The sequence below is a fragment of the Rhopalosiphum maidis genome, chromosome 1, assembly GCF_003676215.2.
Source record: "Rhopalosiphum maidis isolate BTI-1 chromosome 1, ASM367621v3, whole genome shotgun sequence".
Lineage (NCBI taxonomy): Eukaryota > Metazoa > Arthropoda > Insecta > Hemiptera > Aphididae > Rhopalosiphum > Rhopalosiphum maidis.
In genome coordinates this window covers 7,230,655-7,258,491 of record NC_040877.1, presented here as the reverse complement: position 1 = coordinate 7,258,491, position 27,837 = coordinate 7,230,655, and the positions used below count along the sequence as shown (strand labels likewise).

General features: G+C 24.6%; 1 protein-coding gene across 1 annotated transcript; it reads left to right on the top strand.

The window, feature by feature from the left end:
• LOC113555940 lies at window positions 1–27,179 on the top strand. Its single transcript, XM_026960617.1, has 32 exons — window positions 1–151; window positions 649–657; window positions 818–847; window positions 1,038–1,082; window positions 1,882–1,926; window positions 2,931–2,957; window positions 3,044–3,073; window positions 3,437–3,493; window positions 4,153–4,191; window positions 5,111–5,164; window positions 5,609–5,662; window positions 7,083–7,127; window positions 8,976–8,987; window positions 10,513–10,545; window positions 11,223–11,249; window positions 11,979–11,987; window positions 12,740–12,772; window positions 13,197–13,235; window positions 14,082–14,090; window positions 14,235–14,261; window positions 14,585–14,632; window positions 14,853–14,873; window positions 15,728–15,745; window positions 17,696–17,740; window positions 19,115–19,162; window positions 20,025–20,033; window positions 20,455–20,481; window positions 21,222–21,266; window positions 24,036–24,062; window positions 25,439–25,489; window positions 26,260–26,316; window positions 26,964–27,179. The coding sequence occupies exons 1-32, from the start codon at window positions 70–72 to the stop codon at window positions 27,047–27,049; spliced, it is 1,188 nt and encodes a 395-aa protein (XP_026816418.1). The 5' UTR covers window positions 1–69; the 3' UTR covers window positions 27,050–27,179.
• The last annotated feature ends 658 nt before the right edge of the window (window positions 27,180–27,837 follow it).

Sequence of the window (27,837 nt, the reverse complement as noted above, 5' to 3'; positions counted from 1 at the left end):
TGCTAGTCGTTTATTAAAATATTAGTTAAATGCACAATTTCTAGAGGAACCGAAGTTTAAAAAGTGAACATGTTTTTTTTAATAAACAATTTAACGATATTTGTTATAACTATAATCGTTATTTTCTGCAAACCGGATGATGATGTAAAAGGTATATTTCCAATATATTAAATTAAATTATTTCCAATTTTTAAGTAATAAATATAATAATAACAGCGAATTATTTTCCTTAATTTCTCTATAAAAACCATAATTATATTAAGCTTTATTTTACGTAAATATAGAAAGGACAAGTTTTATGTACATAAAAATATGTAGGTTCAAATATTAGGTATGTAAAAACCATCGAGTTAAGTATTACCATTATCAAAATAGAATGGTTTTTGAAAAAAAGGAAATACTTATCGATTAAATAGTACATTATGCTTTGTAAGTTATTGAATTTTTTCAAAAAAATAAGCGTCAAGTAGATAACAATTGTTATCTTACCCCTTAAAATCAAAATTTTGCGCACTTTTACTTTTTTTAAAAGAAATACGGATTTACAGAAAAGAAACAAATTGATTAAGTCAATTGTTTATTCATTAAATAAAATTAATAATAAAAAGTCAAATTGATTTAATAAAAATTTCTTTTTTTAAATTTTAGAATGTATAAGTAAGATTACAGTTTTATATAAAAGATAAATTTATTGAATTAACAATAATAAATTGCTATGTTGAGAAATAATAAATGTTAATAATAAGCATTGGAACGTTCCATTTACCGTTTGTCAATCATAATTGATTTTGATGTTATAAATAAAATATCTTAACAGATGAACTGATTAATGTTGGATTCGATATAAGTATGTCGTATAAATATATGGTATTATAAATTATAATATAAAGAATCTATTATGTAGTACTTACGCTAATTATTTTATGATTGGAATTTTTCACATATACGAATTAATAGAGCATGAGTTATAAAATTGTCTAATAACTGATAATGCTCATAACATTAATATTGAATTTAATTTTTTTTTTTTTTTTTAGATGATAATGGATTTAATAATTTATACAAAATAAATACATTTTTGAGTATATATTTTTACAATAAATCGTTTAATTGATTAACACAATATGTACTTTTGTTTTATTTATAATAGTTATTCAAATGTGATTGTTCGAAAGTTTTAATTGGCGATTAATATTGAAAAATTAATTCCATCAATTACGACTTATCCTTTTTTTATAAATGAGTTATAGCCTAAATAATAAAATTGTCTTGGACACAACTAATTGTTTTAAAATCATAACGGTTATATGGAATTTAACAATGGAGATTAGCTAAGCCCTTAAACTAAAAAAATAACCAATTATTTTAAATTCAAATGCATCCGTTTAATAACAAAGCACTTTTTCTGTGTTTTTAATAATGCACTCCATTCCAATAGTTCATAACATTGTCCAAACCTTATACGATCGCTTTCACTTCCACCTATTCAAACACCGCGATCATCTAATATTCTACTTTTCCCACCATGTAGTATTTTAGAGTCGTGCCTCCATAAAAACAGTTAAATAAAATAATAGTTCGAAAATAGTCATGAGTATTGATTCGATATTCGTTTTAATATTATAAATAATTCACACAGGTACTCGCTACTTATTCATAGCTTGCTTAAAAATATATTGAAATATCGCAAAGACCAACGTACAAATGCAATTAATGTTTTACCTGAAAAAATCAACTTTTATATAACATTTTTGCACTGTAATGCGTATTGAAGCCAACAATGAACCATTAGTTCTTATGAACAACGATTTACTGTGTGAAACGTCTCAGACAAATTCGCTTCTCCATTATTAACACAAATTTATTTTTTATTTGTTTTAGTTTACAATCCCAGACGTCGTTTAGACAAAGAACAATTAAAAGACTGTAAGATATAACTTATGAACATGTTGTTGAATAGATTTTAGAGTTTTTATATAGTGTCGATTCAAAGTAGATTTTTTTTCTGTCATATTCAAATGATGAAAATTGTAAATGAACTATTATGCCTCCTTACAACGGATAAAGTGGTATAGACGTATAGAGCAAATTCCATGGTTGAAAACGTTTTATAATACGAACGCCAATGTTCGAAACGTTTATAAGGTTGAAATTTGTAAGCGCTTGCCGCTCACTGCAGTATGTAAGTTAACCGTAGTTAAAATAATAGTAGTCTTAAATAATAATTATACCCTGCGATAAGACCGTATAGTAATCACGATAGCGATTATGATACAAATAAACAGGTATAGGAACAGTTTCAACCACGGTATTGGTTATTTGAGTTATTTCGTATTTGAACTAAACGGGAAAAACGCTGGATCACGCGTTTACAATGATTGTAAATTTTTACTACGTCTTTTAGCAAACAGACGGTCCGAATTTATCTATTATTAAATCTTTCCAACATTTACCGCTATAGAATTTGCTCATAATATCGACTATTTTATTATAATAAAATAAACTATCGATAATTTGGATTTATTCTATAAAATATGTGATGAAATAATAAATTTGTGTCTGGCGCGAATACATAGAAATCTAATTATACTACTGTGCAATACTATAATAGTAATACTGTATAATAGACATTGCGTTAATTTTTTTTTTTTTAAGAATAAAATAATTTGTTTCTTTGTATTAATTATTTTAAGTCGACACCGAGTGACTTTTTATATTTATATATTTTATAATAATAATAAGCGGCGACGTTGTACTAGATCGTGTCTTATGAGTGCAAGCTTATTTCGTAGGGATTTCATCGGTTTTAAGAGCTTAATGAAGAAAAAACAAAGTGTGGTTTACATTTGTTTTTTGTATACTAAATATTTTCACCTATAGACTATAATGCACTATGATTATAAACGATAATTTGAATTAATTTGTTTTAGACAAACAAAATGTTATATCACATATTTGTAAGTTATCTTTAATATTTATAAAGACTTTTATGACTAGGTAGTCCTTTGACATGATTAAATATAGAGCATCTCTTTGTTCTTAGCTTACGAATTTCCCAAAAAAACTGAACAGAGTAAGTTATTATTGTTTGGTTTATAGTTTTTTTTTCGTGTTTAGAAGCAATTCATAAGCAATCATATGTTTCTTCATCGATTTAGCAAACATAGGCTTCTACAAAACAAACATTAATAATCACTTCATTTTTAATTATTAAATAATATGGTCAATGACCATTGTTCATAGGCGCGACTAGAGCTCTATTTCTGGAAAGGCTGAATTGATATCGGTGACCCGCTAACATAAAAAAAAAATGGGTAGGTTACAGACAAAACTGGGCGGACTAAGCCCTACTAAGCCCCCCCCCCTAGTTGCACCTATGAATATAGTGTATTGTAATTGTAAAAGGTTACTAAAAGATTAAAACCATTTATTTCAGAAATCGTTTATGGAAATTCGTATATTAATGAACTAGGGAAGCATGTTCTAAACACAAGTATGGATTTTCGATACGATACAATACGAACACGTCATAATATTTTAACTAAAAAAAGAAAAAAACATAATGGTTTTATGGCCAATATTGAATGATTAATTGGGAAAAATATATTGATGAGTTGTATTATTCGTTTTGATGGTGTTATATAATTTTACGTATTATACACGTTTAATAAAACATTGTTTATTGAACAAAGAATATGATGGCTACTATAAATAAATTAGTTGTATTCATATAATATTAACAAATTATGATATTAGAATATTTAAGGATTTCTACATAAAAATATACGTCATATTATTATGCACAACTTAATTCAACATAATGCCATAGTACGCCGTAATTATAATTTTATACTATTCTGTTAGATTAACCAACGTTAACCTTATGTAACGTTAAAAATGTATACAATAATTTACAATGGTCATTATTGACTAGGTACTGTTAATAAAAAATATAAAAAAAAGATTGTATATTTGAAAAAAAAATAATAATGTTAAGTTAATATTTTATAATAAAGATATTTTTATGTTATTTAAGTTATTTAATAAATATCGACTATCTATACAGTGCGATATCATGCAGTGAAATTATGAAATTTTTTTTAGAACATTGTTGTTAACAGAAAACATTGAAAATTATTTTTGTCTTTTTAGAAAGTATGTTGTCAATTACAACTTGGTGTTCAATCAATGGTAAAGGTTTTGTCGTTTATTTAGTGTATATTGTATAATGTGCATACAATTCAGAGGATGCCAATAGATTGTTTTTTAACTTAAAAAATAAAAAATATAAATGAGGCTTATTGACAATAAATAATGACTTAAAAAATATTTAATTTTAATTATTAAATAATTAGTAACTAAGTTGCTTCTTTATTAAAATTGTTTAATATTTGATTAAAATAGGTACATAATATATACATATACCTAGTTACTTTACAGACAAATTTAATGATAAAAGTTAAAAAAAAAAATATTAAATAATATATCGCCGAAGTACCGCCAATGGGCGGTCTTTTCACTTAATATTTATCCAACAGTCAACATAAGCTCATACACTTTAAAAAATATAGTGTTTTATAAATTGTGTAGGTAATAAAAAATGAGTTTGAAAGCTTGAAATTTATTTATAAATTTTATATTATCGTAAATTGTATAATAATAAGTATAAACATTTTTACTGAAAATAAATTCAGAGGTATACAAATTTTGAATAAAACATTTGGTAATTAACTTCGAATTTTAAATATTAAGGTATTTTAATATACCAATTTAGACCAAGGTCCTAAACTTATATTGAAGTAAGAATAATGATAAGAGAATAAAATATAACTATTTTTAATTATGGAGAATATTTTAGGTAAAGCGATTACGGTTATTGTAATTTGTATGTGTATTACGCACTATATAATATATATTATTGAAAATTTTTCATTTATTTAATTTTATAATCAATACAATTATATAAAAATAAATAGCATTTTACTTATGATTTTTTTCATATAGTAAAATGAGTAACTTTATAACAATATTATAAAATTAAATTGCATTTTATAGAAAATAAATTATTTAAAAGATGAATTTTATAATAAAAGTTTTATTATCCTTCTAGCAAATACTACAATGGATGTGGAAGAATTTTCAGTGAATAAACCCTATACACAATGTACTTTAGTGTTGTAATCATAATTATTTTAATTTGTATTACTCAGATATTAAAATATTTACACATTAAATACATAATAGAGATACATTATTTTTTAATGTAGCGTTAGTCAATATGACTAATATAATGTTCACTAATAATATTTATTGCTATCAATATTTTAAATTACAATGCGAATATTACATTACGGTCAACGGCGAAAACATAGGCATTTTATCGCACTGAATTTTGCAATTAAATTAGCTACCAAATGTACAATATACTCAATCATTAAATAGAATGATTAATCTTAATCCTTCAGTGAAAGTTTTATGAATACCAAATTGATCAAGTTTTTTTGTTCCAAACCAATGAGAGAAATTCATACAAATAATGTATCTAAATTGTATATAATGTTCCATTGCCTTTTATATTTAATTAATACCTTTGTTTATTATTTTTTAGTGACTGAAAAGATTAGTAATATACAATATGCAAGACGTATAGCACGTAATATAGGTCAATACATAATTTAACCATTTTTATTATTTTATTTATTTTATTTTTTAGCATAACATTCATTATTATCCGTTTAGACTTTTCACGGTGTATAATATGTTAATAATTATAATGAATTATTATTATAGTACAATTATTATTTAGTCTTGTTAAGGATTTGGGAGCGTTAGGCATCATATAGTTGTGATAAAATATGTATATTGTATATGTATGGTAATAGTATCAGGGACTGGAACCTTAATGCTTTTTACGGTTCCGGTTTCGGTTAGGTTCTTAAAAAAACTAAAATTTCGGTTTCGGTTTTTAAAAAAACAAGTATTTCGGTTCCGGTTCCTTTTCGGTTTTTAAATTTGGGTTTCGATTTTTTTTCGGTTCCTAAAAAATGAAAAATACGTTTCCTATTTTGGTTTTGTACTTTTGTCAATTAAAATTTGGTTGTATCGATTTTTTTTAAAAATATTATAAAATATTAGTAGTGTCAAATGACATCAATTATGACAGGTCAATAACAATTTTCAACCAAAAATCCTACTAATTGTTTAGGTTAAAGAAAAAGACTAGATAAGTAAAACAATTACTAAACACTATTAATGTTATATACATTAAACATAATCTTGTTTTAAATAACCCTTTTTGTTTTTTTTTAAATTTTTATACCTAGTTTATACTTTAATTTTTATATAATATATGTATTATTTACTAATTACCACTTATTGTATCAATATTCGGTATTTCAAATTTTAAAATATCACTAAATTTTTATTTATTATCACCACATACTATATTTATAGTATACTATTTACTCTATTAAAAACCGAAATTAGTCGTAAAAAACCTTTATAAAAAAGTAACGGTTCTGGTTTTTAAATTAATTTAAATTAGGGTTTAGGTGAGGTTCCGGTTCCCAAAATTTAAAGGGTTCCGGTTCCAAAACCAGTTCTTTTCGGTACGGTTCCGCACCTTGAATAGTATACATACATGCATATAAAATATATGTACAATACATTTATAAATAGCACAATATCTTGTATAGACACTACTGACCTGTATTGTTTATGATAGTCATTAATTTATAACAAGCAAGATCATTTTTTGGGTGGGGGGGAGTAAATATTTATAATACATGAATTAAAATACATTATTTTATTATTATTTTAATGATAAAAAATAATTCTACCTAAGGAATTTTCGAGAGGGTTGAACCCTGTTTATGTGCTTGATTTATAATACAATATAAGTATTATTTAGCCGATAGTAAAATAACACTTGATAAGTAATCTTCTCGTAGTATAATGAGAGAAAAAAGTATTTGTTAAATATACTTATCTTGTATCATTGAAAAAAATTAGGTACCTATAATTGAATGATTATTTTAAAAAAAGGTTACAATGAAATCAAAACTTTTATTTTTTTTTTTTAGGAATGCCGAAATCTTATCAAGTTATTGGTTTCAAAACTATAAAGGGTAAACAACAATTCCAATTTGTTATTATTTTTCGTGAATGATTAGATTAGTTTTTGACATGAAGTATGTTATAATGATTCACTATATTGTGTTAAATTTATATGACATCAATAACAATGAAATAGTATTTTATATACAAAATGTGTAATTGAATACACTTTTTGGATAACTAACCTATTTTTTATTGAGCATTATATGGTAGCTCAGCACGTACTGTTGCCGCCTCTGTGCGCATGCCTATGATCACTAAATATATAGTTCATGATATTTTTATTGAAATTGCTATTAAAGAAATTAATTTTACTATTGATATTATGCACTATGGTAAGTTACGGACATTTTTTCCGAAAACATGGAATTTTTAATATTATTAATTTATTAGTATTTAATTCTTATAATACAAGTAATAGTTAAAGTGAGTCAAAAAAGTGTATATTCGACATACGTATAATACAGATTCATAATATAAAACTAGAAATAGGTAATATATCAAATTTAATTTATCTATTTTTAAAATGTCATTGAGTATAGTAAAATTCATAATATACGTAAATGTTAAGACCAAAAGTGGTATTTTTTTAAAGACATTTGGAATTTAAATTTGGATGGAATAACGTATCTACTTTAACAATGCTTAAGGATGTTGATTATTTCGTTATAATAAAATTCAAAAATATTATTCGTTGGGACATAACACTTGTACGCGTATTATATGTTTAAATAACTAAACTCAATGACAATTTTAAGATATATTTCTAGTCTTATACAATAACCACTATTTTACGGTAAAGCGGTATCGACTCAAAAGTAACAATAATACAATATTGTTATAATAATGAAGTACTAATAGTATAAAAAATACCACGTTTTCGCAAAAAATTAATTGACTTACCATAATATCAATAGAAAAATAAATTGTTTTTGTTGCAATATAAATAAACATATTACTTAGTGATGAGACAGATGGTCTCCAGTCTAAATCATTTTTCGTATACAAATATGCAATTATATAATACATTTGATTTCAAATTTAACACATTGAGCACAATGACAACAGTGACCCACTTGACACCTATTATTCAGCAGAGCGACGTTTATTCACTAGTCCACCTTTTCTTATAATTTAATCATTAAATGTTTTAGTTATTTTTTTTTGTATATTTATAATAATATATTGATTGAATTTAATAAATAATAAATTGATATAACACTAATTTTAAAGTTGTCGTGGCTTTTTACATTATATTTTCGCAAGCAGCGTTCTTTTTCATCGAATTTAGTATTTTTTGAATGTTAAAAATGTTTACTATCTAATCCTATACTAACATTGCATATGAAGTGAATTATAAAATAAAAGAAAGAATATAATTGAAGAGTTTAACACTCATGTGTGAAAACTTTATACTCACTTACAATTTGGTTTTTAATTTATCTTTTCTTAATTTTTGTTTTGTTTTATCGTATAATTAATGCCAAAGTTAATTTTTGTTTCGAGTAATCAATTTGATTTAAATAATAAATACATCGTGATAAACGGTAGATAATATTTCGGATTGGTTAAATTTTTATTGAAATTTAACAGAAGTGAAAGAAATTAGTTGATAAGTTTTCATTTTTATATTTATTATTAATTTCGATTGAGTGTTTGGTGTTTTGACAGCTTCTCAATAAATGTTTGTATTTTTTAATGACTTCTATTACACGTGTAGGCTATATTATTTGTTCAAAATAATTTAATAATTTTTAATTTTGATATTGATAAGTATGAGAGAAGGTTGTTTTTTGATTAAATATGAATGAAAAATAATATTATACGAGTTAATTTTTGTTTATTTGTTTATGATTTAGTCTGTCACGAGGGTAAGTTTTTGGATTATAAGATAATAAACATTATATTTTAAAAAATACGTATGGAATTTAAAGGATATAAGCGAATCCTGTTTGTATGAAATAACTATTGATTATGTCATCGATACATACTACATACTTAATAATTAGTTTAATCGAGAACGTTACAAAACGAAACTATGTTTCACATAAGTTATAATATTACACAACTATTATAAGAGACATCGTTATATTCTTAATCAGGAATAAGTAGCAGCCGGCGGTGGTCAAATAAATTCGTCATGGGATATGGCCGATATGGAATGTGGCTGATTTTTTAACACACACTGTTTGATTATTAAAAATATAATTTGTGGTTATGTCTGATATAATTTTTTTTTAAATTACGGTAAATAGCGTCAGCGGAAATTTGGTGGTCTTGAGTAACAACAACTTTTGTAAACTGCTTGACCTCAAAGAGACGGTTTACGATTTAACAAATTCTGTAGGTCTAGATAGATGGGTATTGTATATAACTACACGTTTAGGTTTATCTTCTCGTGATTGGCAGATATGGTATTCTGGTATTCAGAATTGTTTTTTTGAAGATAACGAATTAGCACTCTATAAAAATCAGAGTTTGCGGTCTGTATTTTCAGGCGGTTATCAGTAGATTTTGTAAAATAATTTGTTGACTCCAATTAGTTTGATTAGTACTGAGCAGAAATTCGGGAAATCCAATGAAGTTTTTATGAATATTAGGGATTATGTGGCATTTGCATAATTTGATTCTTTTGTATTAAAGATCAATGACGATCGATTAATTTTAAGTTAGAGGTTCAAAACTGTTGTATATAGTTAATATATAATTTTTTTTTTTATGGAAGAACGGTTTTAGAAGTAGAAGCTTCGGAATAGGAGCTCTATCGAATTCTTTTAGTTTGCTTCGTTGTCCAGCCGTCGTTTGCATAACTGTTCATATAACTATTCTAAGTACTGTAGTCAGAATTATTTTTGAAATTTTTATTAGAAATTTCAAAAATTGTTAAGCAAGCATGTTGCATAGAATTGACTATTTTATCCGAATTTTGTTTTTATGATTTATTTTGAAGATGATTTATTTTTGGAGAGAACGACCCATAAAATCGTGGATCATCAAACGACGCACGCAATAAGGCGATAACGAAACGTGTTAACTATGAGTGCCGCGATGGCTGAAGATAATCGCACTTTGATTAACCTAATCAAAAGCAAAAAAAAGCTACATTTTGCAAGCACGGATAGAGCGTACTCGCAGGTTCAATTTAAATTAGATCGAATTTGACGTTAACGATTTATACGTATTCATTTTTACATAATTGATTGCGAAGAACAAGAACGACTACGAATTTTAAAGGAGTTAAATGCAGACGTGTGTGTCGCGTTATATTTTTATTGAAAAAAAAAAGTAGCGGAATTAGAAAAATAATTACTGTTAGAATTATTACAACTGTATGTGCCCGCACAATATTACGATTTGTTAGTATGTATCTTAGTTTTAATACAAAAAATATTCCAGAAGTATCTACTACTCTTGCAGAACTTAAAATAAGTAAGTATTTAAAGCAAAATTTTGAAAATTTACGATACCAAACTATCTAAGTATAACTATGTATTTATTTAAATTATTTAAACGAATACTATTATGTATATGAAATAACTATTGATGATGTTATCGTTTTACTGTCTAATAATTAGTTTGATCGAGAATATTTTTAAACACGACACTATGTTTCAAATAAGTTATAATATTGTAAAACTATTATAAGTGGCTGTTATTTCCATAATTAAGGATGAGTAACAGTGATGGATTTGAGACTATACATTTTTTTGGCGGGACAATGTATTCATCATGTTTTAAACGCACATAAGAGTAGAAAACAAATATTTAATAATTATCCATAGTTAAAAATGTTCATTAATTATACCAATAGTAATTGGTTAACCTGAGAATAAATAAATACAAAATATAAAAATACGAGTTTAACCATAATATAAGCTACTTAGGTATAAACAATTTTAATTCCACAAAGTCGCTTACAAACCACGATGTCAAATTAATATAATAATGTATTATTACTATTATTATTAAAAACAAAATGTTGAACGAGAAAAACGATTATTGTTAAAATTACAACTGTATGTACTCATACTTATTATACTCGTATAATATTATGATAATTTATTATTATTTTAATGTTTTTAATTATAATAAAACAATTATTATAGATTTAAATTATTATGCATATAAAAAAGGTAAGTATTCCAAGTAAAATGTTGTAAATGTATTACGTCAAATTATAACTATGTATTTGTTCAAATTGATTATATTTTAATGATTAGGTTATATTAAACCCTACAGGGGCATCTTAATTGGTAATGTGTGTGATAAGGGTCTAGTCATCGGCGTAGCGGAAGTATCGTTTCCATCGCCAAATTTGCTCAGGGTGCTACTTAAATGTAGCTCTTCCTTTACCTAAGTGAGTCAAGAATAAAATATTATGTGTCAGATGGTATTTTGGGTGAATACTTTGGAAGTTTTAGATATAATACACTAACAGATCAGATTTTCTATGTTCACCAAATTGCTCGGAAATCATGAAGATTTATAAAACAAATGGTATAGAAAGAAGACTAATGAGGGTTGGGCACAATTAGAGGAAATTTATTAAGATGGTTATTTCCGAAATTCCGAATGGAAATTGAAAATAAAAAAATTATGCCTAGAATAGGTTTAAGATGGGGTAACTGTATAAAAAAAGGATGTCGAGTTAGTGGTATCGAATGTAGATATATCAAGAAAAGAAGATGGACAATTTTCTCTAAAATCTGGTCTTAAAGGCCAAAATCCATAATACGAAGAAAGTCTATTATAATATATTAAGTACCTATTGAACCTCATAGTATAATTTAAAAATGAATAGTCTTACGTTGGTTCCATAATATCAAAGTAAAAGATTAAATTTATTTAATTTTGATTTTTAGTAAAACTATGTAAGTTATTTATATAAATAATTAATTAAATTATTATTTTCGGTATATTTATTCAGTTTAAGTGATGCAATACTATAACTATACAATATTGCGGTAATTTGTCTAAAATAAATATTAAACATTATTAAAATGGTTAAATATAATAGTTATAATTATAATATTTCATAAAAAAAAAAAAAAAATGTCAATAATAGAATAAAAACAGTTATATTTATATAATAAAAATCGAATTTAAATTTTCAACCGAAAATTAACAGCTATTATACTATGTAAACAGTTTTAAAATTTAATATCATACAAGCGTTGACGATAAATTTACGGTAAATTACCATCTTGTTGTCGCATAAAGCTCACGTGATGATGGCATAGCCGTCATCAAACGATGATTCTAAAACTGCATAATATACAGTTGTTCTAATTAAAAAAAAAAAAATAAAAAAATATCAGTTACAACATACGAACTTACTTTTGAAATTATTTTGCATTTAATTTGTCTTTACCGACCCGATAGAGTCGGTCAGTGGCAGCAAGTGAACTACCTAGTTACTGCTTCTGTGCGAACACTTTAATAACGATAACTGTAACAATTTTTTAATCATCGATGTATTATTAAAAAACATATTTCGTTCAATTATAAAATATTGCATAAAATAATAATTACTTACAATAATCAAATTAATAAAATAAGAATATAAACATAGTTTATAGTTGTATAGTTCAACATAATGGTTCTTTTGTATTTTGTTGTTAAGCATATTACGAGTTGTACCACAATTACAATAACGGTGAGTGATATTTAAAAAGTACTCGGGTTATCTTAGCAGTAATTTTATATACCATTTTGATAATTTATATCCATTTACATGTAAATAATAATTATTTTTATCTATACAACAACAATAATTTTCAATCAGTTGGTTGGAAACAAAAATGAGTAATTTGTATTTGTCGAAAATATAATTTGATAAAATTTATTATTTCAATTTATTAGTATAACACCGTACGAACGTCCATTGAAGTATAAATAATTATTTAACAATAAGAAATGTATTTGTTTAGAACCATTTTTTTCTAGTCTACGTTAATTTAATCAAAATGTTACTGTCAAATCGTTTTGAAAAATATATCAATAACAAACTATAATACGTGTAAAATATAAATTGGTTTTAATTAAAATGTTTATTTAATACATATTTTTTTTATTTGTAGTTCTTAAACTAGATCCGCTAAACTGGTGCGCAATCAACGGTAAATATGTACAGTTATAAAGAATTGAGTTTAATTTTTTGTTTTATACTTTTGTAGGCACATTAAAGTCTTGAATTTAGATATGCTGTCACTATATCACGTTGGTAGCCTCAGCAATCCGGCATATATATTTTTTTTTGACTATCGATTAAATAATTCAATAATATTGTTGGAATTTCAACTAAAATTGTAAACGTTTTAGTGACACATCTGCACTTGTAATTCAATAAAAGTGCGATAAAAAAAAATACCATTTACGTATCTAGTTTTTTTGATAACCTAGCAGCACTATATAGTCCCATATGTGTCGGTCTAAACAAGACTCTACTATAAATATAAATATTAACATTAAAAATTAAGTTAAGATATTTTCATTTTAAAAGAAAGATACGTATATTATTATATCTTGTACACACAATGACATTTTCAAATGTTATGATTTAATCGAAAATGCATCAACCTACCATATTATTACAACAGTAATAATATAAATAATGCATCATAAAATATACTTAGGAAAAAAAGCTTTTCCTATATACCCAATAGACCGTCTTCACTCGTAATCGTTTTATATGAAAAGATTTATCATTGAATTCAAATTAAAAACATACATTATAATGTCAATAGACACTAACTGTATAGTATAGCGGTTACTTACATTCAACATTTTTTTGATCAATTTTTAAAAATAATTTTATTTCTTATTAATTAATACCAATCAGAAAAACAATAATAATAATAATAATACCGAATGTAATTTAAATTGTACATAACGTTAACTATATTTAATAAAATTCTACTTTTTTAAATTAAAATATTAATTTTATTTTTGTTTTCTTATTTTAGTTTGCTATGGTAAGACAATAATAAATGCTAGTTAAAGTGTGTAGACAACATTGACATTAATCAATTTATTATTAAGTGTATTAGGTTAGTTAAACCTGAATTAATCTATTGTTTTTAAAGAAAATTAAAATATTTTATTTATATTCTTAACAGTCACATTAACGACAGCTGGTTTTGAAAGTAATTCATTTATTTATGTGCTGTTGTTAATATAATACATTGAAATATATAATAATATTACATAATAATTTCAAAAATATATATTATATTTTATTATATTTTAGTGCTAATATATATTATTATGCTTACCTGTTGACTGTGAAACATATCTAATTTCCGTTTTTGATTTGTCCAAGTGAAAAAATATAATTTAATTACAATTTAGTAAAACCTAAAGGTCCACTGTTAAATTTATATGCTATCTAGAACTAAGAAGTGACCACATTTTCTTATTGCATATATAGCTACGGTTATAATATTATATTTATTAATCGTTATTTTAGATGTATCAGCTGAAGAAAATATTGAAATAATAAATCTTCTTAAGAAAAGTACGTATGTATTAGATCACAAACTACATTAATAAAAGAATGATATTGTTCGGAATTCAGCATAGACTTGAAGTTGTAGAGGCTATATTATGTATAAATTACATAATATGAATCAAAATCCAATCAAATTACGAGTTCATAAATATAATTCAATATGAATGTGACGTTGGAGATGTTAATTATTTTTTATCAATTGTTTTTATTAATTTATTATGTTTAGCAATAAGCGAAACGGCTGATGGTAAGTCAATTTATTTTACGTTGGTCGCGATTCGTTGCGGCTATTACTTAATGATTTACTGATAACGTAGATATAAAGACGTAATATAGTGATATTAAACGTGTTCTGTGATTCTGGTCAAATCAAATTAAAAGAATACAAATGTTTAATAGTTGAAAATGGCAAATAAAACTTTTTATAAAAGTCATAAACATTTAACATTAAAAAATACAAAAAACGAATTACGTAGATAAAAAATATTACCATGTTAAGTTATACATTACTATTACAAATCAAATATATTATTTTAAGTAAATATTATCTAATATTTTTTAACCTCTGAAAGGATTACAATTACATTGGTTATAAATGTTATCAAAAATGACCGATCACTGTGTAAATCGAGGCTTTAATATGACAAATGTAACTATTTACTAATTATAATAACTAAAAGCCAAAAAGCATAATTTTTTCTAGAGATGGTATTATAATAAATAAATAACCTGTACAACTTAGTCCTAGTTGCTATGATATGAAATACATGTTAGAAAAAGCCAATTAATGCATACCTATCAGAAAAATAATATTATATTCATTTTTACTATGCTCCTTAGGTGTATATGTATACCGTTTTTATGAATATATCAAAAAATTCAGTGAAAGACAAAGTATGTAACATTAAATTAATTGTGAATTATTTTTATAGCAAGAATTGAATTTGAAAACGTTCTGCATCAATAATGTTAACTTTTATTAACACCCGACCTAATGAATTATAAACTTTAATTCTCTGTCATTGAAAAATCACTTAAATATTTTAACTTACAATATTATTATTTATTTTATTTATTTATTAATTAATTAACGCCCGTTAGAGAAATATTATGACGAAGGTAAATATACAAAAGAAAAATACATAATATTATTATTATTATTATTACAATACAGTTATTATATAGTTGTTTACAAAATAATACACAGAACATAATATAATTAGGATTCAGCAGTGTTGGTATTTTGGTAGACAGGACTATCTTACAAAAAGGAGTGGTCTCATTTGCCAAGCAATTATTATTTGAGATAATATATCAAACCAGTGTTATATATTTGTGTTATGCTCTAATGTTATATTGAACCAGTCATGTTTGACGTTTGTGCCATCGTCGTATTTTATTTTATAATAATGGAGTGTTTTATTGGAGTGTCAATATAAATAATAAATAAACTTATCATAGAAATTATTTTTTTTTAAATTTTTAATTATTAAATTGAATATTTCTTAGACGATTTGGTTAATAATACGAAATATGAATAATAAACTGTAATTTAGTAATACATTATATTTTAATTTTGAACATTAATACACATTATAATAATATAGATACCCTTTCGATCTACTATAGTTGTCGGCACGTCATCGCGATCCCTTTTAAAATACATAACCTTATCATTCTTTTTTTCTTTCTTCTAACTTTTTAGTTGACATGGAAAACTATTCCATCGTACTTTGGACTTACATCTCGTACACCTATAACACATCACTTATATCATGCGGATTCTCCACATACACTCTAGACCCTTTTCTAAATTGTATATTGAATTCATAGAACTAAAGCCTAATTTTCATTCTCCGAAATATTAATGGTAATATCAACTTTAACGTGTTTTTGAACGTAAAACTCCAATAACTTGTGATCACATTCTATTATTATTTTCTCTCCATGGATAAACTTATAAGAGTTGTGACCAACAACCCTAGACTATCACGTATGTTACTTTTTCAGTTCATGTTCATATAGTTTAGTTAATGCTTTTGAAGTCAAATATACTGGTAAAGCATACTGAATTATAAAGTTGTCCACAGACAATATTATTTTCTTGTTTGGGTTGATATTTGTAAGACTAGAATCTTACACAAATCTTGTTTAATGTTTTTAAATATTTTCCTTATTGTGGCTGCACTTAAAACTGGAATTTCGTTTTAAAAATATCCTAATGGTTCAATTATGTTTGTTGCATGAGGAATAAAATATGTTTGTACAATATAAATTATATAATATTATACATTTCTAAAAACCTTTCAATATCTTTTCTACACTTTGGTTGTGCTATTTCATTAATACGACGGTTTGGCATCATACTGATACTTGAAAACTCGTAAATAATGAGTATTAATTTTCTAATTGTTTATTTACACTTGTCATTATTTATTTAGGGCTACTAGGCATTACTTTTTTCTAGACATCTGTTTTCATCTTTCCCCAAAACAAATATGTCTTCCATGTATGTTTGTATTTCCTTTAAATAATTGTGAAAATGCTTTTGAAATATTTTTGTGGCTACGTCTTGTAGATGGACTAAAACAATATGTTCTGAGGGGTGTGTTAAAAGTTATCAATTTAACAACATCATCTTTTAATACAATTTGAAAAATCCTTTTTTTTTCGTCCAAATTACTGAGTATAGTAAAGTTACTCTCTAGTAAATTTACTTTTTTTGAATTAAATTTTTTTATAAAAGTAAATAATCATCTTACTACATTTGAAGTAAAAATATGATATTGTGGAAACAAAACAAGTTTTTCAGATACGATTTAAAGATATATTATTAATTGAAATAATGATAGATTAGAGTTCAAGAAAATTATTTTCATTCTGTTAAAATATATATATTTAAGAATTAAAACTATAAGTGTTTAAACAAATACCGGTTCACCCCCATGAAGCGATACTACACACAAAAAAAACAAAGACTGAACCAGTATTTTATGAGTTTATGGCTGTCGATACATATTTTCATCATAATTGTTATTATTACGCTATTGATTCTGATTTTGGTTATAGATTCAGAGGAAAATATTTATAATATCGTATCACCTTATGACAGTAGTAAGTTATTATTTGGTTTATAGATTATTAAACTAGTGTGTAGGGAGTAGGTAAGTTATATGCAGTAACATTTTTACGTAATATGAAATAAGTATGTTATAAAAATGTATTATGATGCATGTATTTCGGATCTATAGGAAGTTTGAGTTACCAAGAGAAATTTTATCATAATTATGATTAATATACCATGTGTCCTCGGAAACAGGATACACTTATCACTCATTATCCTGTTTTTTCAATTCAGTTTAGAGGACGTCAAACTATACTAATGGATCATAAATGATTATGACTAACAATTTTTTTTTAATTTATGTATTTTGCACATGCGCAACACAACTTCAATTTTTTTTTATGGTAACTCCCATTTTAAATATCATTCTCGAATTAATCAATTTTGTTTTATCAACTTATATATTTTTTATTTTAAACCAAAATCAGTGAATTTGAGCTAGGTATAATTTAAAAAGAATATGTTAAATTCAAACTTTTTTTTAGTTGTACATATTTTTTCGTTCTAAGTACCATAGTATTATAAATTAAACATGTATTATTGAAATAATAAATTATTTACCAAGTAAATAATTAATTGTAAGTCATAAGAATTTATGATCCATTAATTTAGTTTGACGTTCCGCAAACAGAGTTGAAAAATATTTACAGGATAATGAGTGATAAAGTGTACCTATACCCTGTTTCGGTGGACACACAGTATATATTCAGTTGACATATTATTATATGTGAATCCCGTCGTTGGTAAACATGCGAGTGTGACACTCACACAGATGCGTTTTGAAGGTCAGACGTATAAATGTTTGTTGATTGGTTTGTTTTCATTTATTAGTATTGCCTTCAAATAAAAACAAAAAAAAAATAACAAAGCTGTCTATATTTCCTTGGCAGTTATTAGTGAGCAAAGTTGAACCTAACCGATCAAGTGAGTGCCGTGCTCACAGTTTATCCAGGTGTTATACGTTTATTTTGTTTTCATAATAATGGCCTATAAAGTAGTATCGTCGTTAAAGGAGACAGAGGAAGAGTTTTTGGAATAATCGAACGGTACTGAATGAGTGTTGATCCCGTCAGATTATTTGGAAATCATTTTGTACTATACAATTTTTAATTTTTTTTATCTATTTTATAATAATAGTAATTACATAAAAAAAAAATTTCCGATTGGCGGTGTGTAAAAATATACTTGTTTCCATGTATGATTCAATGGTTTAAGTTGATCGAATAATTAAAAGTAATAGAAAAAGTGACGCGTGAATGTCAACAGTTGTTTTACGTAATATAGGTTTACCAACTACGTGTTAAACTTGTAATTTGTAAGGTACCTATATAATATTATGAAACTTATATAACTTTTCTATTTAGGAATTCTCAGTCAAAGTCAGTATCCAATAAATTGGTGCGGTATTAACGGTAAACGCATTATTAAAGCATTTAGTTAACGTGTATTTCGCAAAGTTCTGTACCAAATTTTATTTCATATTATTAATATTACTATTTTTATAGTATAAAGTTTATTTTTTATTGGGCTATGAATAAAAAAGTTTTAATAATTTGTTTTTAAATAAAACTATTGATCGTTGTTCGTGTTTTATTAGAACAACCGTTGGTAATAATAAGTAGACATAACTATTGTTCGCAATAGTCTAATGTATACCTGCGATACTAAACGTCGTACACTAATTGTCTATGAAAATATAAATTGTCTATAATATATTACTAAAAATTCAATTCTAATAATTTTGTGTCCTTAACTTTCATATGTATTTATGCTCTCATTTTTGGACATTCATTAACAAATATAAAAACAATTTTGTATTTTAATATATACAAATATACGTGATACACATGTGTTGACATTAATGTTAAATTGTTGAAATTACAAGTTATTCTATATAATTTCCAAAGTTGAATTTATCTACTGAAATTATAATGATTGCAAAAAAATTATTTTTATAATGTATAATTCAACTATATTTGATTGGTCAAAATATTATTAATTAATAATAAAATGCTATCAATGTTTAGGGCCTTGTAAACGATTTTTATAAACTAAACTTGCATTGAAATTTGTAAAAAATAATTCCATATTGTTATAAATTATATCCAAATTCTACATAACAGTATATAAAATATAGGCATTATACATTTATACATGTAAAATAATTTGTTTGATTTAATTGTAAGTCATACTTTTAAACTTGAAATAGATTTTATAGACACACTTATATATATAAATATTATATACATATATTTTTTTTTATTAACATCGCAGTTTGTTTCGGTAAGGTTTTATATTATATATATTACATATTATTTGTATAAGTAAATTACATATATATATATATATATATATATATTTGCAAATACGTTTTAAAATGTATTTAAGCGATTAGATTTTATTATTTATTGTAATATATTTGGTAATTATTAGATATCCTTGGTTCTGCGTATTATAAAATATCATAAATCACTTAAAGCTTATTGAATAATTTATATTAATAAACCTACAATTTTATTGGGTAAATTGACTGATATATGAAGATTTTAAGTCTTGAAATCAAGTATTCATTTGTTAGTTATTATAATTTTATTAAGCTAATTACAGAACTAAATAATGGATAATTTACTACGATTATATTATATTTATATTTATGTGATGATATTAAAAAAATAATGAAATTATTATTTTGATAAATGTTTAGACGATTTAATAGAGGCAGGTTTCGTATGTAAGTTTAGTGATTTATTGTATTAAAATAAAATTGATTTTCTATTGCACTAAATTATTTATGTATCTACTTTATATGGTGGTTTTGATTAAAATATTTATGTGATATGTACGCATATAGTTAAATAGTACACGTGTGTGTGTGTGTATATAATATATTATACCAATTAAGTTAATAGTATTAACTATTTTTTATGTATACGTGAGTATACAAACAAATATATGTATGAGTATATTGTAAAAAAATGTATTTAAGTTATATGTTCAAATAATGAAAATAAAAATAGCTATTGTTTTATAAATATTTAACCAATAAGTACCCTCAATGATGCACCATACTTTTTGAGCTGTATTTGTTGTAATATATTTAAACCATAATTAATGTTGAATAGGCTACAGCTATTATATTACTTGATATAATTTAACAACAATGTTTTCATTGTTAGTGAATTATACATTTTTTTAGAAAGTAAAAATTATAGTATGCCTACCTATATTAATTATTAACTTATACAGGATAACAAGATCAATACATTTGATGTGATCAATAGTATTCAATGCATCAATGAGTTATACTTAAAATGCATCATTGATCAGGTCTCTAAATACAAAATAGTATTTATAAAGTACTTAAATACCGGTATAAAGGTATTGAAATAATTCACAACACTAAAAAAAAAAAAATGGATAGCTTTTTGTGTTAACTATCACACTTATAATAGCTAAAAAATATATTTTTAGATGAATATGCTTCGGATAATTACGCACATGTATTCTCAGAAATATGTAAGTTATTTATTATAATTAATAATGTTACGAAACAATTACAATATATTGTTAGCATATCTGAAATTTCCCAACATAATTTTAATGAAAAGTCAAAATTTACTAATGAGTTAAGACTATATTATGTAATATACAGAGAAGAAAATATTGCATAACCATTCACTGTATTTTGAACTTTTGATACCATATTAGATACGACCACAACGACATACGTATGACTACTGTTATTTATTCATTAGTCAATCATCATATTGTCACATTAACAATATGTTTACATAATATAATATTTTATTTACCTTTTGTAAAAGAAAAATCTATTTTTAATAATGGACTAACTGGGTTTTTTGCAAACGAAACGATTTGTTTTATTTAATACTTTTAATTTTAATTTGATTTATAGTCTAGAATATTGGGAAGTATTAATTGTTTAGAAACTTGTAAATTTATAATGTTATGCAATCAATAAAATACGTTTGAAGTCGGTTATCGAATACGATTACGATGAAATAACCATGAGTTAGGTGCCATCGGGGTATTGGGAAATATTGGGTTCATCGGTGCTAAGTCTGAAATGGCAAGTTAAAGTTAAAATTGAAACTTAAACGGATATCACACTAATCATATAATTTGCCGTACAGGAGATTTAACAAGGCCGTAATGATTATGCTTATCGTTACATTTGTTTTAACTTATCACGTCGTGCGTAAGCATATAATGTAAGGCAATACGGCGGAATATAAGATGCGACTTTATTGATGTGTACTTTATTAGAGTTTTTCACCAGTAGGTATAAATGTATTATATTATGTCGTTTGGATTTCGTATTTTTCATATAAATAACTGGGGTATGTAAATATTGTTTTACAATAGTTATTTTCGTATGTTTGTTAAGATTATTTCGGGTATACAAAGCAATGGACCCTCAAAGTTAAAAATATTTTTTTTTTTACATTTTATTTCTTGTAGTTGAAAGGTCACGAGAAAACAATCATCGACATTACACGCATAATTATTGTTGATGTTTTAAATTACTCAATTTATATTTTTTTCCCCATAGAAAATGAATATATTAAATATTACAATTTATAATTATTACCTAAATAAATCATTGTGATTAAAAAAAAAATGGAGTAAAATTTAACAATACATCAATTAATAAAAACAATTGCTGTGAACAATATTTTGAATACTTATATTAATCTATTAAGATTATTAAATATTGATAATATTTACGATGAAAGTGTATTTTTAAAATAAATATACAGGGCGATTCTTTTATCATTAAACACTTATTATTTCGTCGAATATTTTTTTTTCATGCTTTTCTCAGACTGTATGACATTTTAATTTTTTTCACAGTGTTTAATAGTGAAACCACTATCAACTTTTGGTTTTACAATGGCAACATATATTTAAAATGTTCTAAAATTCATAAAGAAATAGCTTAACTATTTTATGACATTTTAAATATATAGGTTGCCATTTGAAAATCAAAAACTGATAGTAATTTCATTATTAAATATATAAGAGTGAAAAAAATAAAAATTTTGTATAGGTTTAGAAAAGTATGAAACAAAAGATTTTGAAAAAAAATTAAAAAAAAGTCAACACTTTTTGAAACAATGAGTGTTTAACGATAAAATAATCATCCTGTATATGCTATGCATACTATATACAAAAAATTTAAGGCTTTATTTTATTTTATATATTTATTGCATAGCAATTGAAATTTTCTCGTAATGCTCATTAAGATATCATACTTTTATAAGTTGAAAATATTTTAAACCGTGATTAAAACTGTATTTTTACACGCTGTACTCAACTAAATAATACTTAATTTTTGAACTGCGTCATCAAAATGTTAGATTTAAAGTGTATTAATGAATTTAGTAGGTAATGGTATTTTTTTTTGTGCCTGTATATACGATAAACATTCGAAAAAATGCTTTTACCTTCAACTTTGAGGGTAGTATCAATTAGAAAATTGAATCTATAGTTTCTACTTTAAAAAGTCAAAATTTACTATTAAATTAAAAATATTTTTATAAATACCGATTAAACAATAATTTGCTTGGTTTAAACTTTTGTAATACAGGATACATGAGTTAAATGTATATAAAAATATTAAAAAAACATTGGCAAAATTTTTTTTTACAAATTACAAGTATTTTGTAGTAAACAGTTTTTATAGTCATATTTGAAATAAAATAACTAAAATATGACTAAAATATCTAAAAAAATACACAATCAAATTGTTCAAGTTCAATAGTTAACGAAATTACATATTTTTATAAAAATTATTTAATAAATGCAATGTTTTTGGTAAATATGTAACCTATTACAATTATAACTAATTGTAAAATAAATTATTTTATAACAGTTATATATCTTATATCAAGGCATACGTGATAAACTTAGTAATATAAGTTGACAGATCATCTCCGCTTAGAAATTTTTTTTTGTATACAATGTATATCATTGAATTCAAATTTAACTTATCCATTAAAGATAGTCAACCGACACTATATATATATAGCAGAGTGGTACTCACTTACCCGTTCTGTTCATTGAATAAATATTTTCAATTTGTTTTATTTTTTACTTATTATTATAATAATGTAATATTATTATTACTTAATGATAAATATGAAATAAAATACAATAAATAGTCAGTATAATATTATAGAAACGTCAATATAAATAAAATGTGTATAATGTTTCTTGATATTTATAAAACAATATTTATATATTTTATTTACAATTTTCCAGGCTTTAATACAGAAACTCCATTTAATAGTATGTTTACAGCTTATTCATTTTTATAGAAAAGAACTACTAAATGTGTTGATATTTTATAAACATAATATGTTAGACTCGTAGCCAGGCGCGATGTTTTAGATGTTATAACAAACCCTCCCACCCTCTCGGCTTTCTAAAATAAATATAAATTCCAGAAATATATAACATGCTAAAATGCATCAGGCTGGGTTATGATTGATTACATTTTTCATATATTTTTTTAAAGTTTATAGTCAAAAATTTAAACGTATTTTATTAGCATTACATACCTATAATATAAAATATGATATATATTATATTATTATATGCTATAAGAATTGGGAATTTTAAAATTTAAACAGTTTAAGATGTTAACTTAAGGAATGTTGTTTTTGAATTTTGGACAAACCAATTACATGTGTTTTCTTCGGATTATTACTACTGTTAGGTATTTATGCACAAGAAAATTACAATATTATTTCATAACATTTTAATGGATATACGCTATTGAATAGTTGTAGTTCTTTAATACACGAAATACTTATTTATATTAACCTGCAGAAAATATAAAATACTAGCAATCTCCGTACGCTCCATGGCCCAAACAAAATGCATCAGTGTTAAATTTGGCTACCTAATATATGCTAACATTGCTAACATTTTGAGGGTTTTACGAATTGACCTTATCCCCTCAAACATGTCACTGATATCAATTTTATTTTATCGTTTATTATATTTACTCATTGTTCTACTAGATTGTTAACATTTGTTAACATTTAGTGTAACGCGTTTGGATAAATAATATTTTTGGTTTTCTGATGTGGCGTATTTCCGACATATCAATTTTATCCATAGCTGTCCCGTCCAGCGTTGCTTTTTTCACCATTTTAAAGTAACATTTATTTTTCTATTGAACGACCCAAATTCGATTTCCTTTTCATCCTGAATAAAAAACCAAAAACTCATAAAATTCAATAGTATGAACAAAAAAAACAACAAGTACTGTTATACTACATCTACTATTCATTAAAATACTAATTATACTAATAACTAATTATTGTTACCATTTATTAAAAAAATATATCTTTATATGCGTATTTTCCGATTATTTGAAAAACTAAAAACTCGAATTTTCATTAACTTATAAAATCAGAAATAAGTTCATTCATTAAAAAAAAAAAAAAAAAAAACAATGCAAGATTGAGTTTGAGTTTCAGATTACATGTGTGAACAAAGATTTCCATTTTCACATTTATATGTGTAGATTTTTGAAAACCTATATTTATTAGGAGTTTATTTACTCGTTACTGCTTAGTTTAATACTTACTTGAAAATAAATTAATTTTTTCGATTAAATTAATAAATATAACTATCAATTAAACTTTATTTTTTAGAGTTTGCAATGGCTTACTGTGGACATTTGGCATATATTGTGAATTCGACAAGTACGTATGAATATTTTATCAAAAATTAATAACTATAAAAGTAAAATAAATATATTTTTTTTTTTTTAAACACATATTTTTTTAAATTTTACTTAGAATTATCACTGTTATAGGATACATAATTTACAATTAACACTAGTTGTGCAATTAAATACTATTTTCACGCGTTATTCACTTAGTTATTATCAAATATAAATAAAATATGATACGTTCATCCGAAAAAAAATAATTTGTTCATCTATATTCGATTTGATAAAATAGTTTTTAAAATTTTAAAACTTTACTCAAAACTAACTATTATACATCTCTTACCTTAGTCAAAATAGGTCTTGCGTAGTTTTTTAGTTTATAAGCTACAAATATATGATCATTGCCTCTTGTATACGAAATATATAGAGAAGATTATAAAATAAAGCCTCTTTTTTATTCTGTTCTTCAATAGGAGTACAAACTTTCGATAGTTTTTGTGATTTCCGAGATGACTAAGTACTAACAAGTCTATGTATTTTCTATGTATGTCTAACATTTATTTTTATCTTTTAATGACTAAATATATTTTACTTGTGGACAAAATAAGCGCGTTATAATAGTGTGTTTTTAAATGATCACAAAAATAAATATTTCTAATTCAATGATGATAAAAAAATCATACCGTATAATATTTAAAAATTACATTTTTTTAAAAGTGTATCATATTGTATTATATTTTTACCACAAAATTTAATCGAATCCAGTTATTAACACCGTAAATTACATTATTTGTGTTTTAGATAGATATGTGGTGAAAAGTGATAAACCGGATAGCGCTGTACAGCATATTCCTGCAAGTTAGTTAATATATATTTATTTATTTATTATACGCGTATATTTTACGGAGAAAGTAAGAAATCGTAAATTGTACACAATGCTCAATTTTAGTGGGTCAACGTTGTCTTTTTCTCCAGAAATAAGTCACGGTGACCTAATAAAAGTGGATAAAATAAATTTAATATTAAAGTTAGTAAAGCCAAGTTTAATTCTACAAAGTAATATTATTTTTTATTGAAAAAATCAAAATAAATTAAAATAGTAGTATTACGTATATACATGCATACTTCACATTACTTATATATCATAATATACAAAAATATCGTATCCGTATAAATTTAAAATTTTTAAATACAGCTGTTATAATTACAACTTATGAGGATTCTCGTAATCGATTTTCAAGGTTTTTTCACTTGTAATTAAAATTAATCCAATGATGTGTCAACTTTTTTTGAATTAGTTGATATTAAAAAATATATTGTAGTTGAAAATTGAAACATTTTTAGTGGTCCAACAAGTGATGACAGACGGAAAAAAATTACACATCATTGTAAAATTAATACATTTTCCGCTACGCTCAGAATCGAAAATAAATTATAACTATTATTATGTTATTATTGATACTAGAAAATAATATTATTATTTAATTTTTTTTTTTTTATTACAGATTTTACACCAAGGAACCCATGGGACTTTTGTACACTTACTGTTATAAATCTGGATGTTCCACACAACGCAGAGAATTATGATTAAATAAATAAAAATTATATTTATATACATAAGTATTATATTAAATGTATAACGTCATAAATTACCCTCACGAAAGGGTATCTTCTGTTATTTATTTTTCATTATTTTATATTACTCATCAATTTACCTTATTGTTCAGTAACACGAAATAGATTGCATGAATAAAAACGTTATGTTAATATCATTAAAAAAATGTATAGCGCATTAAATTATAAATAATAATAGTTCCTAAAATCACATTTAAAATCCATTAGGTATATTGTGTAATACTGTAATGTTATTATTATTATCATAATTATTATCTTAACTGTATGTATGTTTAGTAGTTCGTATATCAACGATAATGAATAGGTATTATGTTGCGTCGAACCACAAGTTATGCCACCACGTGGTGTTAGGTTCTCGGGCTACGTCGGACGTCTCCGCACGTCGCCGCGTTATCGATGCAATAGGCGAGATATCACGCCTCTAAATACGGTTACGGTAGGTCCTACAAAGACAGTGCCAACGGAAACTAAATAAACTCAAACAAACAAATTACAGACCACGTAGAATTGAAGAGAACATTCATATCAATACTAATAATACAACATATTAATATGTTGACACAGCTCAATCGCGCGTTAAATCCACACGACTCACGTACACACAGCTCGTCCAGCAGACTAATTTTATATTTGTTGTAAAAAGCCTAAATTCACGTGTAAAACGATAAAAAATATTATAGAAGTGTGATGACATATGGTGTAATTAACACCGTGGTAGATCGATATATATCTACGTTTTTTAGC